This window comes from Leptosomus discolor, chromosome 3 (assembly GCF_034619465.1).
Source record: "Leptosomus discolor isolate bLepDis1 chromosome 3, bLepDis1.hap2, whole genome shotgun sequence".
Lineage (NCBI taxonomy): Eukaryota > Metazoa > Chordata > Aves > Leptosomiformes > Leptosomidae > Leptosomus > Leptosomus discolor.
In genome coordinates this window covers 28,957,925-28,976,727 of record NC_141393.1, presented here as the reverse complement: position 1 = coordinate 28,976,727, position 18,803 = coordinate 28,957,925, and the positions used below count along the sequence as shown (strand labels likewise).

At 36.3% G+C, this 18,803-nt stretch overlaps 1 protein-coding gene across 7 annotated transcripts in view; it reads right to left on the bottom strand.

Annotated features, from left to right (window-relative positions):
- RALGAPA1 (Ral GTPase activating protein catalytic subunit alpha 1) overlaps positions 1-18,803 on the bottom strand; it is a 133,266-nt gene that overhangs the window by 19,683 nt on the left and 94,780 nt on the right. For all 7 annotated transcript variants that reach the window (XM_086463241.1, XM_086463240.1, XM_086463238.1 and 4 more), the window contains 2 exons: positions 13,486-13,644; positions 11,448-11,575 (listed from right to left, as the gene is read on the bottom strand). In XM_086463241.1, the coding sequence (XP_086319367.1) occupies positions 11,448-11,575; positions 13,486-13,644 (287 nt within the window). The remainder of the gene's footprint in view (positions 1-11,447; positions 11,576-13,485; positions 13,645-18,803) is intronic.

Here is an 18,803-nt window from a genome sequence, read left to right as displayed (position 1 = left end):
GACAGGATTTACAAATGTCCCACTTGTCCATGTTTCAGTAACAGGCTACAGAGGTGAAAACAAAACAGTGAAGGAAACAGTGCTGAAGCCCTTATGCAGGCAGAGTTCCTACTCCAGCTTCCAGAGAGGATCTGTCTTCCCAAGAGGGGATCTCTAAGGTATGCTGTGCTAATTGTTGTGAAGCCCATTACAGCTGCCACTGCTTCAGGCCCTCTTTGGAGCGATGCTCCTGCGGCAGACAGAGCAGCTCGCAGGCAGCCGCTCACCTGGCAGCAGCTCGGTTTGCAGGAGGCAGCAGGGGAGGCACAGGGCCAATGGGCCAAGGGACTGAAGTTTATTAAGGATGTTGCACCGAACGTGCCCATGAAAGATGTTAAGCTGTTGCAGTCGTCACTTCAAATGATGTGGAATAGTACAGGCCAGGGGGAACTGCAGCCCCACATAATAAATGCAGATTTTGTGAGTGGGATTTATCCCCACCGATGCTCAGCATTACATCAGTTTTAACTCAAGTAATTAAAGTAGGTAAGTGTAAAAATACAGAAGCAACACTGGGTCATTGCTCTCTGGTATTAGTGTGAATGCTTAAGCCCAACTGTTTTAATTCATTTGAATGTTTAAATTTCTATCTTGCATACCTTCTCTGCATATATAGACTCATTCATTGATAAGAGAAACAGTAAAGAAAACGCCTTTCATGAAGACATCACTACAAACTGTAAAATTATACAAGTAAAAATGTTATTAATATTAAATATTGTCCACTAAAAAGGCTACACATATAGACAGGTATTAATTTGCAATTCCATACTACATAGTAACAAAGAAAACATCTCACAGGAGAAATTTTGTCATTAATTCCAATGTGTACTTTAATAAACTTTACAACTACCTTTCTCTTTTTATTTACAGTTGAAGAGAATGTTTTCTCTCTTCCCCAGGATGCTGCAGTACTGTTATGAGATAATCTACTTAAGTCTCTTCAGAGGGCAGTAAAGTTGATTTTAAAAACAATTTTTAAAACTCAAAGACAGGCTTCTTGCATTTAAATGAAGAAAACTAATATTAATTTTCAGTTACTTCCCTCTTTCTTTATTTTGAAGGGCAATTAGTAAAGCAGCCCCTTCGCCCTCCTCCCTAGTGCTGTCAAGCTGTTGAGAGCAGTTTGCAGCACTACAATGGTACTATTGTGAAGAGAGCCTGGGCTTCCTTCCCACAGAGAGTTAAATGGGCAGTTCCTGCTGCCCATGATTGGTGTCCAGTGAAACAATACTTAAGAGCCAGGTTTTATCAGTTCCACGCCAAAGAAGTGAAGCCAGGGAACCCAAGCCTTCATATCATGCTGAACCATATGCCAACCCTGCTGGCCCCAAAGGTTTATCACTAAGCATCAGGATCCATCATGTCCCCTGTGAAATTTCACTTCACATACCTTCTGTGAAATGCATGGCTTTGCTGAAAACTGACCTTTTTCCACAATTGGCAAGAACAGATGGACGGTAACTATGGTTTGGCAAGCAGAAATTAAAAGATTTTCTAATAGCCTGCATTCTTCTATGTTTGGGAGGAGAAGCATTCAGAAGGAGACAGATATATTTGTGACCCACAGATCTATTCAGGTGAAGTTAATCAGCAATTAAACTATTTTCTCAATGTCTAGAAAGTATTTTGAGATTAATTTGATTGGCCAGGCTATGATTAGGACTCATGTCCTTCGTACTACCATATGGCAATTCCAATTACTGTAATGCTAACTTTTAATCCTTGCTTTATGTTAGTTTATTCCTTTTTTTTATTAAGTATGTGGCACATACAGAACAAACTATATACATACACCTTTTTTTGTTATAATTTGGACCTGTTTAATTAGTGAATATTGTTACACAAAGTACATTGCATCTCCAACTAGATATTTCCATATATTGACAGGTATTATCTATACCCCTTTTTTCAGCAACTGAAATACAGACCCATAGGAGAACAAAGACAATGTGTTAGTTTCTATTAATCTCCTCTTTTTTTTGGTACCTATCATCTTCTAATCCCTCTGTTGGCACTGGAAAGCATGCCCCAACTGTCTTGATTACCATATGCAGAATAGCACAGAAACAGTTTGTCAATATCTTTTTCAACTCACCCAAAAACATCACTATCTCACGGACATTACTGTTTGTCAGTTTTGCTTGTCACAAATAATGTCCCACATTTCCCACCAATTTAAACATCAGAATCAACCATACATAATGGTATATACTTATTCTTTATATATACACACACAGCTTTTAGTGTTTCAACATACAAATGTTTCAAGTTGTTTGCAAGTCACTTATCTGTTATTAGGGGTGAATTTATGACTAGAAAAGGATTAAATCAATAAACAATGCCATCTTTTGCAACATAAAAATAGGGCTTAAGTAGTTTAAAAACATTTATTTCATTAAATCTTAGAGACGTCAGGAAAAATTGTTTAGTCTTCCCTGCTTTTATTCACAGACTTCTGAGAGCTATCAAAGAAATCTGTATGAATTTTAACACCTTAAGAGGGCAAGAGTCTTAACATTTTAACAAAGGGCTTTTGTTACCCAAAATGTTTAATTAATTAATAAGGTTAAGTAGGTATTAACAAAAAACCTGTCATTTTGTATTACGTACAAGACAATCAACTCTGTGTAAGATTGAACTAGTTTATCTTCTTCATTACAGTTTAAGGACTCCTAGACTTCTCCCTGCAAATTCTTGTTTAAAAGAGGGATCTATACACATTTAAAACACATTTTATAATGAAAGAGTGAGTGATTGCTCTACTAACTTCCTGCTTATAACACAGAAAAATCTCCTACCTTAAAAAGAAACAGTAACAAAGAACTCCCTTACCTCAAGTGATCTGTACTGACAGATCCAAATTCAGAAGTTCTAGGAGGCTGATAAAGCACTTCACTGCTTTTCAGCGTAGTCCACTGACATCCTTTTATTCTAAACCACAATGCCACCAGCATAAACCTACCCACATTTTACACAGAAATCAGTAGAACCAATATCCCCCCTTCAGATGGGTAAACTCAATTTATGAAAAAACACAGAAGTAAAAGAACCTAGAATATATTTTTCCTAACAATTCAAAAATATTTGAGTCTCCCCCATAACCGTCTACAACATCAACAGAGCACTCAGCTCTATAAGTGCAATTATTAGTAGCTAATTGTATTACTAGAGTCAATCAGTTTTGTCTCATTTGTTATTTTGCTGTTTTACCACTTTCATGCATTTCATTAGGGAAGAGTAACTAATAAAGAAAGCTGTACTACTAATTAAAAAACAAGTTATAAACATCTTGTGATGATAGCAACATCATTACCCTTAAACTCATATGCTTACACTATATGCCTTTAACAGGTACTCCCAGCATTCTAGTTCCTACCTGCAGACAGCCCGTAAGAAGTAGAGACAGAAGAGCTACGTGGGGTAGAGAAGGCAGGTTCTGTGGGATTAGAAGCAGGGCAATTACTGAAGAAAATGTGTTTACTTGAACATGTACAAATCCAGAATTGCTGCTCAAGAAAAGTATGTATGTGTGTTTTGCTAAAAACCTCACAGACTATATATGTAAAGACATACTACATTACAATACAGCTTTCAAGCTTCACACTTTGACTCCTCTACTAAAAATGCATAAAACCCAGTTGAAATTATGTTTATGTCTACAAATGCAGTAAAACCAGCAACTTGCTACACACATCTGCAAGTATTTCTCCAGCAGTTATTTGAAGTGTCTATACGACAAATACTAAGGCAAGAGTTTAAAAACCTATCACAAATGTTGGTTCAATCAGTTGTCTCTAGTGGCTAAAAATCAAAGGCATTTAAAGCAATGCTTTGGAATTATTCATTGCAAAACAATCCTATTCTTTCAACAAGTAACTAATAAATGACGGTTGAGAACAGGCTTGCACTACCTCTGAGGTCCAATTGTTACTCAGAACACTGCCTACTTTTGCTCCCTGGTGTTGCATTTTAGCTCTAATTGCATGATCAAGCCAATAAATGGGACTCAGGGGACAAAAAACCACTACAAAAGTACCTACCCTGACAAAACCAGAGGCTGCAAGAAAATGCACTTCAAACAGAAGTGAGGCAAGACGAGACAAGCGAAGGAGAGGTATCTAGGCTTGAAAGACAGTCATTAATACTGACAGATTACTGTAATTCTGGCTGTCAAGGTGATCGATTTAAGCAGCATATGCCAATCAATACTCTCCTCATTTACTGAGCAGCATTAGATATACAGTTAGGTAAGAAGTCCCTAAGACAGGATTTCAAACCATACTTAACAAACATAAATAGCACAATTTATGCTTTGGAATCTTAGCTGTTTTTTCATTTGGCCTTTTTTTAATTTTGCAAACTTCAGTGTGATGTTATCCATACAGAAGTTACCTTACACTGCATTGCCATCATGCACAGAATTCCTTTATGTGAGATATTTCAAACTGTACCAATTTTATGTATAACTTATTAAAACACTAATCTTGAATATGAACATTCTTAAATGCAGCACTTATTTAAGTACTGCTCATTTTGCTTTTTTTGCATTAGTGGTTTGCCACTCTGAGTACTTTAGCCACCCATGGTTTACAAGAAACCAAATCTTCCTGGTATTTCCCCTGGAATTTTCCTTACAACAGTCTCTTATTGTTCAAAAATACTTGAGACATCAAAGAAAAATACTTCAATTGGGTGTATTAGTTCAGGGGAAAAATTCTATAAAGACAATAAAAATAGCCATTACTGTCGTTGCATACCTTCAAGTAGACAAAACACACGACACAGAGATAAAAAACTTTCCTCATATATTTAGATCTTATAATGCACAGAGAAACTGTTACGCTGATTCCTTGGAACTGAAACACTTCAACAGTCCATTAAAACAATCCGATACTTATAAATGCCTTGGAAATCTTCAGTTTTTCATGTTATACCATTGTACACAGGCACTTAATCACATTTTGAATTGTTAACAGATTAAGTGAGTTGTCAGCAGAACTAGGATTTAGAAGAACAGCAAAACTGAGCAAGTCAAAGTATAGGAAAGACTGAACAATATATTCTCTACCTTGTAAATCTTGCTTCAACCTGGAAAACAATTTCTGTTGCTAAAAAGTAAAAAGGATTTTAGAAATAACTATTTTCTTCTGGAAAAAAACAGCAGGGGTCATATGATGAACTCATCCATTGCTCCTACTTGAGCTCGTATCAGATAATGCTACAGTAGTATGATTCGAGCACAGGATAAATACTCACTGAAATCCTGACATTTTCAATTATTTGTCATAAAGCATATAGAGTAGTATCTAAAAATGTAGCAAGCATTATTTTTAATGTCTGTTTCTTCTCACTTGTGAAGACAGAAAAATCAGTAACAGGGATGTTAAAACCTTATTAAATGTCCTGTATCAAAATTGTATTGCCAAAAATATAGTAAAGTTTGCCAAGAATCTCGGCATACAGCAGTTAAAAAAAAAAATTCTAAACCAGAACATATTAGAAGAGCAATTATAACTGCACACATTATTCCTTTCACTATACAAAAATTAATTAGTGGCACTGTGAAAAATGAATTCATGATACCTACTTAAGGAGAGAAAGCACCCCTTATGCCTTTTCCATTTGATACACAGTTATCATTGATGCAGTATCGCTGGATCATTTTTTTCTTACAGATGCTCATGCATCTATAAGACAGAAAACCTACTGGACTTAGAGGAAGGGAATCTGGCACTGCCAAAAATCAGTGCTTTCCAGCTTTAACTTCTAAGTTTCTGTATTAATGAGAAATCTCCAAAATCTTCACAAATTCCAGTTTGAAAATGTAAATCAAAAAATGTGCTTAATTAAATGAGACAAATGTGGCCAGAGAATCTGAAGAATACTATTTGCTCACCATATGTCATTAATAATGAACACTTTCTTTTACAGATAAGCTTTCCAATGTCTGCAATGCTATCTTGAGGCAGATTATGGTCAAGCAGGCACAAACAGCAACACTACCGGTTCCAATAAAACCCTTTCTTGGAGCAGCTGAATATCACATCGAGCAAGAAAGCTTCTTCTGAGCTATGAGTTTTTAATACAGAGGAAACTTCTAACAAACCACTCAAACACATTATTTTATTCATAAAGAAGTTACTGTCTAGTCAGATACCGTACAGCATTAATATCTTCTCTTTCTCTGGAAGGCAACTGTCTAAAAAACATTAGCTACAATATATCAAGAAGCAACTGCTTAGGAATACAATGTCAAAAGAAGATGGGAGATGTAAATTTACCCATTTTGATAAAAAAGATTAATTTATCCAATCATTTAGATTAAGATTTATTCTGTAATATTCTGTAGGTGGAATAATTAAAACAGCATTATATTTTTGCTATTTAAATGCAACTGTTTTACATGACCAAAAAAAAAAAAGGAAAAAAAAAAAACCAGAAATGACAATTCTTGGCATTAGGTCAAAGACTTTGTAGATAATTGTAAAGAACTGAAAATTATGCTACAATCATTAGGGATAAAACAGTCATCTATATTTCAAGTGTTCTAAAATTTCAACAGATTTCAGATTTACAGGATGCTAAATAGGATATCTTACTTTGTGTCTATCTACATATTAGGTAGCATCCTTTGGGAGGGGAATCATAGAATCATAGAATGGTTTGGGTTGAAAGGGACAGGAAAGATCATCTAGTTCCACTCCCCCTGCCATGGGCAGGGACACCTTCCACTAGACCAGGTTGCTCAAAGCCCCATCCAACCTGGCCTTGAACACTGCCAGGGAGGGGCAGCCACAGCTTCTCTGGGCAACCTGTTCTAGTGCGTCATCACCCTCACAGTGAAGAGCTGCTTCCTAATATGTAATCCAAATCTCCCCTCTTTCAGTTTGAAACCATTACCCCTCATCCTATCACTACACTGCCTGATAAAGAGTTCCCTCCTCACCTTCCCTGTAGGCTCCCTTTATATGCAATACTCAAAACACTGCGCAAGACAGAAAGCATGGTGTCTGAATTGCACTATCCAAAGTGCAGGTAGTTTGGAATAATAGTTAACACTCCAAAATTTGTGTACAACGTGCAAAAAGTAACACTAGATTTTTCACAACTGGAATTTCACTCCCACAAGTTTTTTAGTATTTTTCCTGTTTTGTTGAAATAATTTTAACAAGCTGGATCACTGGAGGTGCCTACTATGCCAAGTAAAGAACATTATCTTGGTGTACCTCTCGGCATTTGGCTAATAACTGTTGTTCAGGAATTTCAAGCAAAATTTTATATTAAACCACTCTTTTTACTGTTCAAAATATTTAGTACTGACCCATTTCCTACACATTGTAGATTCTGAATTCAGAATGTGACAAAATGCTTGCTCTGAGATGCAAGCGATGAATAAAACTATTCCTATCAGGAATTTCAATGCAATTCAGTAAATAAAAGAGTATTTAATAAACCCCTATATACTTGCCTTCTTATTCTACATCATAGTGAAAACGACTGTTCTCAACATTCAGTCCCATTATTACACTTGCAGTTACAAGTCTTAGAAGTTTTCCTAGCGTACACGCAGCTGGAGTGTATTCAAGGAGGTAAGTGTGTATTTCTTAAGACAACGACAAATGCAATGAGAAAAGGAAACATCAGCTATGAGACAGAGAAGAGGGCACTGCTGCTTCATTAGCAAGACAGTAGAAGTCTTTTGTGGGTGCCACCTACTACTGTGTGCATGTATGCCGCCTGTTGGTGAGGGGGTACTCTTACAAGAAAGCCAGGCCAGCAAAAGATAGTGAGGGACTCCAGAATCTTCGAAGGGGAAACTAATGCAAATCCCACAAATCAATGCAGGAACTCCACCCAAAATGGCAATATTCTCTCCATGCAGCTGCAGCAATGAATACGTCAAGCATTATGTTAAAGCAGGATACCTGCCACGGGCGACTGATGATTGCTGATAAATTTAGTAAATTTTTAATCTTAAAATGCTACAACACAGAAACATATCATTACAGTATTCTGAGCAAAGAATAAAAACACAGAGCAGATTAAACCTTTACAAATCATTAACAAAATCAAATCTTCAAAGTGTTTTGCTATCTAAGTTTACGATCAGAAGTGTCAAAATAATGTTAGAAAGAAGAAGGTGATTGACAGAATATGTCAATCTCAGAAAGCTACTTCAGCCTGTACAATACATGCTCAAAGCTGGGGCAGACTATAAACGGGAGATGAGCAGAATTTCCCGTATCCATGCAACCATTATTATACTATTCACACGTACTACCCATTGCCACGTCGTCATTAACAGACTAGTGCAATAAGGAAAAAGTTGCAATCAGGTTACATGAAGAGGACTGAATATCCCTGCTGATTACAAATGACAGCTGGGTTTTTTCAGTCAGGTCTGCACTTAGAAAATGCACTAACTCAGAGGATGGATAAGCCCTCCTTGGAAGCAGAAGGGCCAAACTCAGTGCCACTTTCTTCGCATCCCATATGCAAGCAAATCAACACAGTCCTAGTTTAATGAAGGGTTTTACTGTGATTCATCACCACAAAGATCTACAATGTGACATTGTAAATATGCCTCAAAAATAGATAAGCACAGACCTACATATATATCATCAACTCTACAGCTGATGTGAGTCAAAAGGTGCCCACCAAGTATTACACAGCACAGTAAAAGGAACCACACACCTGCAGGCACAGAGACATCCATACACTGACGCTGGCTTTGAAATTAACTATTTCTGCTGGTCTACTACAGTAAAAAGAGAGCTAATACAGAAGTGTAGGGCTTGAAATGTGTTCTATTTGACAGAAATCTCGAGTATTCTTGTTCCCTCAAGATCCACATTCAACTGAATTTCTACTTACCATCATCAAAGTTCCTAAGTAACACTGCTCCAGTGTATTAGATACTCATAACATTTCAAACAGATCACTTCAGAATTCTCTTTCACTGACACCATTATGGTCCTGGACATGTGGGAAGCCTTGATTATCAGCTTCACTTTTCCAGCTGGGTCTCTGTTTTTGGTGTACCTTCTAAAATAGCTCTTTTGTTCCTTTTTTCCTCCCTCTTTGAACATACTGTTTTCACCACTCTGAGCCCTCAGTTTCTTTGCTCCAGCAACACTCCAACACAAGGAAAGGCCACGCTGATCAATGAGTCCTGTCTTCTGCAAAAGACATTAAGTCTGGTGGGGTCTCGAGAAAAGCTATTTAACCACAGACCATAAAATACTCCTGCCTCCACGCCCTTCAGTCCACAACAAACTTAAAAGCCAGCAGTGAACTGCTACAGCCGTAGCTAAAATATGCCAGAGGAAAAAAGCAGGAGACACTAAAGACAATCCTTGATGTCTTCAATTCCCTGCTATTGCAGGAACATAATTAGATTCAATTTTCAACTATTCCCAGTTAACAGATCACGTCCACGTTACAGGAAACGCCCACCAGTCTTTGCCATTCTTGTATGAGAGAAATTCCTTCTTGACCTCAAATCTGGCCATGGGTTGAACACCAAGAGCATGTCCATGACGTTTTTAATCAAGAGTTTTTTAAACCACTGAAAGCTAGGCCAAACTTGGAAGTTTAAACATTTTTTTTGCTGTTCTCCACTGACAAGTGACTCCACCATAGCCTAATTCAAGCCAGGGAAGTCTGTAGTGTTTTTCCTAATTTCAGGCCAAGCAAATAGCTTTTAAAGAACGGCCCACACCCCCATTTTAGTTTTTAAACTATTATACAAAGCACTGAATGTAAGATACTGCAAGCCAGTGGAAAAAGAATTCCACCAACTACTTAACAAAGCAATCCTTTAACATCAGTGCCCAATCAACTGGTGCTTCATAAGCTTATCAAGTGACGATATGAAACCCATCAACCAATACTATCTAACATTAAATACACGTAATGCTTTCCAGTTATCATGCTAACCGTATTAGGAGACAAATATCAACATTTTATTGGAGGTCACATTATGTCATAAATGACATGCAGTGCTTTGATGCATATAAAAAGTACAATCTGGAGAATTAAAATTGAATTAAATTTGAAACTGAAATTAAAACTGAATTAAAATTGAACATGCAATACACAGCTCTTAGGAACTGGCCAATTCCTAGACATTGAGCTGGCAAGACATGTCCAAGGAATTCATTACAACTTCCACATCCTATAAAGAAAATTGTGGGGTTTTTTGGTATTGAAAGTTTGCTATTCCAGAGTAAATTGTTTTCCAATTGCTCATCACTATACATCAATATAATGCTATAAACCATCAATTTTTTCATGGTATAATGATGATAATACATTTTAAATTCTTTGATTAAGCCACTTGAGTAATGACAAAAAGATCGGACCTTTCCAAACACAAAAATACAATGAATCAACATCTGTCATCTACAGAAATGGCACAAATGTCATTTAATGTGATCACATCAAACACCATCCATCATTCGTCTGTAACTCCACTACATCATATCTAGTCCAAAACTCTCTAAGTATTAACAGTCAGCCTCAGAAAAAACAGTATGTTAGCAACAATCTATCACATGACAAATACAAGTATCTACAGCTTGGGTGGAAATTAAACACAGAATTTCTTTCAGGCCAAAATTTAAACATATCTTTCAATTTACGAAATTAAAAACCAGTATGTTCTTGTAGATTTAACTAACAGGTATATAACAGAACTCAGTCTTAAGAAAGGGAGAGGTGTAAGTGACTGACTTACCTCACGTTTTTTAATTTCTGGTTGGTAAATCTATTCTTCCAAGAACAGCCCTTTCAAAAACCTACAATTTCAGTTACAACAACAATTAAAAAAAAAAAAAAAAAAGAAAAAAAAGATAACCTTTTCTAACATCTTTACAAAGACACTAACATAATTTTGACAACAACTTTGTATTCTGAGCTGAATAACAAAATCTGACAAAAACATAACAAATTTCTTATTTTAAAGGAAAGCAGCATTCATATCCTCCTTGGAACTACAAAGCAAAATAGGTCACATTAATACTGGATGAATACTTAATATCTTTAAGGAAACAAAGATTATTAACACTATGATATTGCTATTTTAGGAAGTCTACTCACAAAATGGTCATTTAAATAATTTTGTTAACAAAAAGCGCTAAGTACATGTTAGAAAACATTCAAATCAGGCAATTTTTCAGTACTGAATCTATTCTTCACTTAATTACAAAATTAAGGTCTTCATCTGAATATTCTTCTGTGGGTTTAAGTTTCCTAAAAACACCATCACCATAAAAAAAAAAAAAAGAAAATATTTTCTCTATATTAATCCAACAAAATATAAGATGATAGATAAAATGAAGAGCCTATCTGTAGAACTGCAAGGGAATGTATATGCCTTAGAAACCATTTGAGTGAAAGGATACAAGTTTTGGTACAATGGGATTAATGATTTCAATGCACGGCTTGCATTTATAGCTGTTGCACGAACCATAATAGGAAGAATTTTTCCATTCACAATAGCACCATCAAAGAGTGGACCAAAAAATGGAACCTGAATAAAAAATTAAGAAATTCAACACAAAGCAAGATCTTAGCTATAACAATTAGCAATCAACATTAACAATAGGGCACTCAAATATCTTCTTTTTTTTTTTTTTGTTCCCTCCTCATTGCTAGATAATCAGACCAGTTATTGTGCTCCATGACAGACCTTTTCTCTTGTGGAAATATACAGCCACATAACTGCTTGATAGCCTTAGTAACAGATAACACAGCATTTTAAGAGAATAAGCAACCATTTGAATACTATGTCTCATCAAAGCTTATTTCCAACATTTGCTGGCAAAATCCTAGGAACAGTCACGCATGTGATGTCTATGAGGTTGAAAGGCTAAATGGCAATATTGTAGGCGGTAGTAAGCAAAAGGAATAATTACTCAAATTTTAAAATAATATTTATCATGGCTCTAGATATAACATGTCCGTAAGGACCAACTCAATATGCAACTGTCATACAATTACTGGTGGACCCACCCTCACCTTCCATTTTCTTTTCTTCTTCTATCTGTTGTTCTCCCTTTCTATGGTACCTGTACAAATGGATTGTAAGTCCTTTACAGAACTCTGTGGTCAAAGTTTGGCCTCTTTGGACCCTAAGTGTAAAGCCTTACTTGTGAGATCAGTAGAAAACCTTGATGTTTAGTATAGGTAGCACTCACAAGGTTTACAGAACAGATGGATATTACATTTTGGCACTACGTTTTTCTCTAATTAATCACCATTTTGCCATTAAAAAAAGTAATTAAAACTCTGTTAAGTATCTTCATCTCCTGTACACATGAATAAAGTTCTGAAGCTGCTAGCATAAAGCATGTGAAGAAGAGCAAAGTTTGTGTATCAGGTCGGCAAAGGGGGCAGAGTGTACACTAAATATCCTTCCAGCTAAGATGATATCAATGCTGTAAAAGAGTTTTAGATCCCTGGATTATTTTTGCCATCAGTCATTTAATGCAGTTTTGAGAATACTAAAATCTGATGGAAGGCACTTCTTTTTTCCACATACAAGGGCTCTTGTTGGATTAACAACAATCCTTTGTTCTTCCTTCTTAACCTACACACTCCAAATAATACAACTCTTCGTACTTAAAGAAGTGAAAGAAAGAATATACTTATTAATTAAAAACATAAGTAACCCAGTAATAACAAGACCATGTACTCTGTATCATTTCATGCTTATCATCACATAAAGGCAGTCATCATATAGAGGGAATCCTATTTCTGTCATACCTCATTTATTTCTATTAGTGCTTCTAGAAAGAATTTTAATATTTAAGGTATAGAAATTCATGGCAAGTGACATCACACACAGCAATTATGCAGTAAAAACACTCATGACTACTTCTACTCAGTCATTGTTCAATGCCCTAAACCACTGTTTTAAGAACAGGGTCAGCACAGACATTTGAGGAACAGTCATCAGAAGGAGTTCATATGCTGTAGAGCTGAATAGTCTTGCTTTGCTGAATTAAACTCCAAATGCTTGTGTGGAGTCAAGGAGAAAGTGAAAACTACCTCTGAGAGGAAGAAAGAGGAATATGACATGGAAAGAGAAAGCTGGAGCAGGCTATTATTCAACTACCACAGTCACATATCAAATTTGATAAACTCGGTGAACTTTATCTGAATACTTAAATGATCACGTAGAATATTCTAGCTTTGTTTCCAGATTATGATGTTAGTGGATATGCTTGACAGGATCAGGCCCTTACAATTTCAAGTTACTGATTTTACTATGCACTGTATTCACTGAGCTTTTCCTCTTCCTCCTATCACCACTGTAATTGTCAACGTCAAAGACACATCACCTTGTTGAATCAATCTATTATCCAAAACCTCAGACTCTAAGCAAAAATCAGTTCATATTAAACATATGAAGGAAACGCAAAAGAAAAAAACCCTTACCTCAGGCTTTTTCATGATCTGGATACTGAACATATGGTTTTTCATGGGATAGATAACTATAAGGACATCACCAAATTCTGTTGGAATTATTCCTCTTCTATAATCTCGGGTATGCTCTGACCAGACAATGTGTACTTCGTCATTTCCTAAATGTCTTAACTGGAAAAGGAGGGATAAACACCATCAGTTGAAATATATTCTATAGCCATACAGCTATACTAAATGCTCATTTTTCAAAAGGACAAACACACTAAAAAGAAATTAAGAAAAATTAATAAAATAACCAAATTACACTACAGTTCTCTTACAATTTCAGCGACAGTATTAGTTCACAGTATTGGTTTGTGCTATAGGTTTTCATACATTGGTGCCAATGCCTATTTAAATTAACAGATATGTCAATATCTGTTTTCTACTGAGAGCTAAAATTTTGTTATTGTCTCTAGAACACAGTGTGATCTAATCTGATTTACTAACATTCTTTCAAGATTGCCATCACTAACAGGCAACAAACTACTAAATTCTATATGAACTTTTAAGGTAAACGAATGAACATCTGTTTAAAAGCTAGGCATCTGAGCAGTCTTTAACGTCATCATTCTAGCCAAATTCCAAACTGGCTACTACTACAAACAAAACATTTTTAAAGGAGAGTAACTACTGCATTTTCCATAGCCCCTAGATTAACTAAACTAAATGTTCATTTCCCAAGAAAACTGTACACCTTTGTAAAAATAACACCACACCCCCAAAGCCCAAAATGTCTCTTGATTTGTCTCAGAATGGCCAAATGGGTTCCTCAAAATCCATGCTGTATCCTCAGTTGTAATCATATAACCAGATTAAGGAATATCTTGAACACTTTGGAATTATCTGCACTGAAGCTCCAAAATACTCCTTCTGCTAAACATTACCATCTGATAAACAAATGTTAACGCCATGGAGAAAGGCTTTGTGTATACTGATCAAATACATTCAGATTATTGAATGTGAGTTTCTTTCCAGTAAGGGCTATTTCTGAAAATGCAAGCTGGAATCTCATTTTTCCGTAACATGCAGATACTAATCTGAGCACTTACAAGAAGTTAGTGTATACGAAAAGGCAACCATTTTATGTACTCTTTTTCAGAGCATAACTTCACTTTAAATAAAAGCAAAACATATAGAGAGTCATCAGAGAAATTTCATTGCACGTATTCACTTGTTTACAGTGCAAAACCTCCTGGAATGCTACCTTTGTCTTATCTGAAGGCTTATACCAGTTGTCAGCAGCAGATGCTTAAGAAGGAAAAAAAAAAAGGAAAAAAGGAAAAAAAGAAGCTGCCTTTGCTCTTCTCTGCTAGCTTTAAATTGTATCAGACTGAAAAACAGGGTTGCATTTCTATACGAAAATGATTTACTTCAGTGTTGGACTGGGCAAAGGACAGATGGCATCAATACCCTGCATCTTGTCTGATGATCAACAAGTCATTTGTTTTTCCTGGACCAGATCATACATACGTCTAATCTACAATGACTGCAGTCCCTTTGAAGTGAGCTGTTCTTGCCTCTCTTATAGATGGCTGAACTATTTTGAACAACACTTAGTTAGGGATGCTCTTGGGCCAACTGTAAACCCAGCTCAACAAAAGAACTGGTTATAACCACATTCACTATGCTGAGTTTTATTTGACTAGATTAGAACAAAACCAGGCAGCAACTTGAATGACCGATATGCAACATGCAAACACCAGCTGCAGAAACCTTGTACAACACTTAACGACGAACGCTGTAAAAGACAACCAACTGTGGAATTGTTCTGAAGGCCTGAATCCCTCCTACCTTCCTCGGGGAAGTGACAGTCAAACTATCTGCTGAAATATGACAATGACAGGAGGGTATGAGGCACTGATGGTTCTACACTTGGAAGCAAATGAAAAGCTCAGGGAGGATGAGGCTGCCTAACCAAAGAGAAAGGAAGAGGCAAATCAGTTTAGATATAAAATCCTGTGGAATGTGAAAAAACATGATCCTAGATTGAGGGATGGCCATCTGGTGCACTGACTGAACTGAAATCATTGAACTGGCTGCCAAAAAGCAGAACTAAGACCAATACGCCCATCACTGCTATGCACCATTCCTAATTCAGAAATATTGAACAATTTACTAGAAGAATTAGCCCTCCTTTACTCGCCATCTTTGGACTGTTAGAAACAAGGGATAGTGACAGTGCACATGCCAAATAAATGGCTTTAAAACACAAAACATAAAGGGAGTTTAGATAGGGCAGCTTCTTGAGGGCATCACTGCTTCTGAATTTCATTTACCAAAGGTTGCCCCTGTGTACCTGTTACTGATACCTGCAGCTAATCAGACAGAACATCAGTTCTACCAGATGGGGCATCACTACTGATGCATGCTTTCACACCAGACTGACACAGACTTTGGTGTGACAAAAGTGTATTGTGTGGTTATTTCAGTAGGAGGACTACTGAAATGGACATGTATTTTTGGAAACCAAGTGTACCGAAGCCATTAGTAACTTTTCTCTCCAATTTTGAAGTTTGCTTTATACCCCCATAGAGGTGAATGGATACATTTCAGGCTAAAAGCACTAACTTCTTCAGATGAAAAGGAAAAGTAATCAGATTATTCCAAGGAGTTCCAAGTCCTGTCAGGTGTATTTCACCTCATGATTACTATCAAGAATGATTTGGCAAAGATCCAGTTTAAGTACACTGTAGAATGGCATCTCTGTGACATATAATGGATTGAAAGTCAAAATCAGATGGTGCAGGTGGGTGGATGATGGTATAAGGTGTAAATGCTGGTGTATAACCAGATCTAAAGTACTCAAGACCAAAGCTATGACCAATGCCTTGTTTCCATTACAGGAGGTAGAATACTGACAAAAATAACAGACAAGTAAACAAGAATGGGTGCTGATTTCATTTTTATGTTTGGAGAATAATTAAGTTCTGGATAAGTCATTCTGTTCCTTTTTCAAGAGTAGATCAGAAGAAGCTCTGACACTGACACAGCGCTCATTGCTTCTTTCAGATGTCCTCACCTTGGTCAGCAAGCAAAGCTTATGAGAAAGCTTGAATAGTGGAAGCTTGACTCATCAACAACATTTGATTTATGGAATAGATCCAAATACCTGAATTTGTCTTGAAAAGCTTTCCAAGGTCTGCTAGGTTTGCATAAACTTTTTAGAAAGAAGAATTTCATTTTTTCTTCTTCATTTCTCACTTCCCTATTGAAGGACCCTGAAATAGAGCAGTGCTCCATGAGAAAGCTCTCCTGCAAGCACAGTAAACACTTGGAGAATCTGTCATTCATTGTAATTATTACACCACAGAAGAGACAGAGTCTGACCTCTTGCAAGTTTAATCTGGATTCTTTATGTCTTTATATTGAATTGGAAGCATCTCAGAAGTCAGTGTCCTGGACACGAGTGAGATAAAGATACTGAGCTACGAGCACCTCTGCTTATTCAAACCTAAAGGGTAGACAGCAACATGGTTTCCCTAGAAGGAGGTGTGGTCGCAATATGATCTAACAGAATCAGATTTGGCGCACACAGAAAGTACACATGCAAAGACTGAAATCTGTGTCAATGGTTACTCAATACTCATCACCAGTTGTGTAAGCCACTACATCTTCACATTCATTTCCTGACCTTGTCTTCCTAAATTTACAACTTCATATGTGCATAAATCACAGTAAGCAAAACAAAGTGCAAATCTTTATTAGAGACGTAAGGCACAGCAATAATATAAATAATAAAAATCCCTACTTCAAGTAAGCAGTAATACACTATAGATGAAACACCTGGAACTACAGGTTACACACCAATATTCTAAAATGCTAAGTACTGCATAAATGCAGATCAAACTGCTCCAGAGTTTATTAGCTAAGCATTAGGCAAGACACAAAATGGAGATGGATAAATGCAAAGAAACTGTACAAAAGTGTTAAAGATTACAAAAATGTCTTTTATAGCAGCATTCTTCAAGAATGAAAGTGTCAAAGCCAGACAAAGGAAGGTTCAGCAATCAAAACAACAGTTTAGGATATAGTCAATAAATTTTAACTGTGTGTATGGAAAGGCTATGTTGCAAGAAATGTTATGTAGAAACAAGAACAGAGTCTTAAGCACAGACTGAATGTCAGAACCCAGGAAGTGGACCAAATTAAAGATGATTTCAGGCTACAGGCGCAAGTGACAGGCACAATGGTCATGTTATCCGTGGTGATCCTGAAAGGTGGCAATGAGAAAGAGATTAACAGCTCTGCTTTAGCCATTTTGAACCTGAGCTGTCAGGAAGACAGCCCTGAGGAGATGTCAGCGACAAACAGATTTTTTTAGGCTTGCTTTGAAACTCTACTCCATTAAAACAAATATATAAAAATGACCAACTGTGAGGTTACCTGAAATTTCAAATTTAACTCAAAATACTTTAAAATATTCTTACTCTATAGCCATCATCATGTGTCAGCTCTCCTAATACATTTATGTTAACTGAATACAAAAGAAACGTGAAATAAATATAACCAGGAGGGATGATCAAATCTAATTTTGATACATTAGTGTCATATGCTGTACAAGTTACAATAGCAGCCAGACTTAATACTAAGCTGCAGGCTATACTGAAATTTCCAAATGGCAGATTGTTCTAAGTGATACCAAGTATAATTGAAGTAATAAACGATAGTAAAAGCAAAGCACACTGTCAGGAAGAATTTAAGTATTTACTTTTTAAAATTAAATGAGTTAGGTTTGGAAAGGCAAGACAAGTGAAATAATGCAGGGCTCAATTTACAGAAAATTCCTTTTATTTATCTGTTGCATTAACCCTTGAACTCTTGCCAAAATTACTGTAATTTCTAATACCCACTTACCTAAAGGAGGGAGAAAAAAGGCTATTATATTTTCTTATGATACAACAGCTAGCCCCAACTTTTTTCTTCTTCAAAAATGAAAGTGTCCATTATAAAAAGAATAGAGGGAGCAGAAACATCTGAAGTAATGGCTTTATGCAGCTACTTTTACCCACTAAATGTAAGCAGCACAGCACGTGTACCTCTAGGTGAATTTTTCACAAAACTTTGTTTCAACAACTATAGTGTTTGTTGTTTTGTGATGTTTTTTTGTTTCTTTTTTTAAAGCAACATATGTATTTAATTGTAACTCAAAAAAATTTGTAGTAATAATTTATGTCAATAAACCTTCAAATTCACAACACACGTTAATACCACCACAAAAAAAATAGCTATAAATACTGGGAGCTACAAATCTTTTATACGGTTAGGACAATGTCACACATAACCTAGAA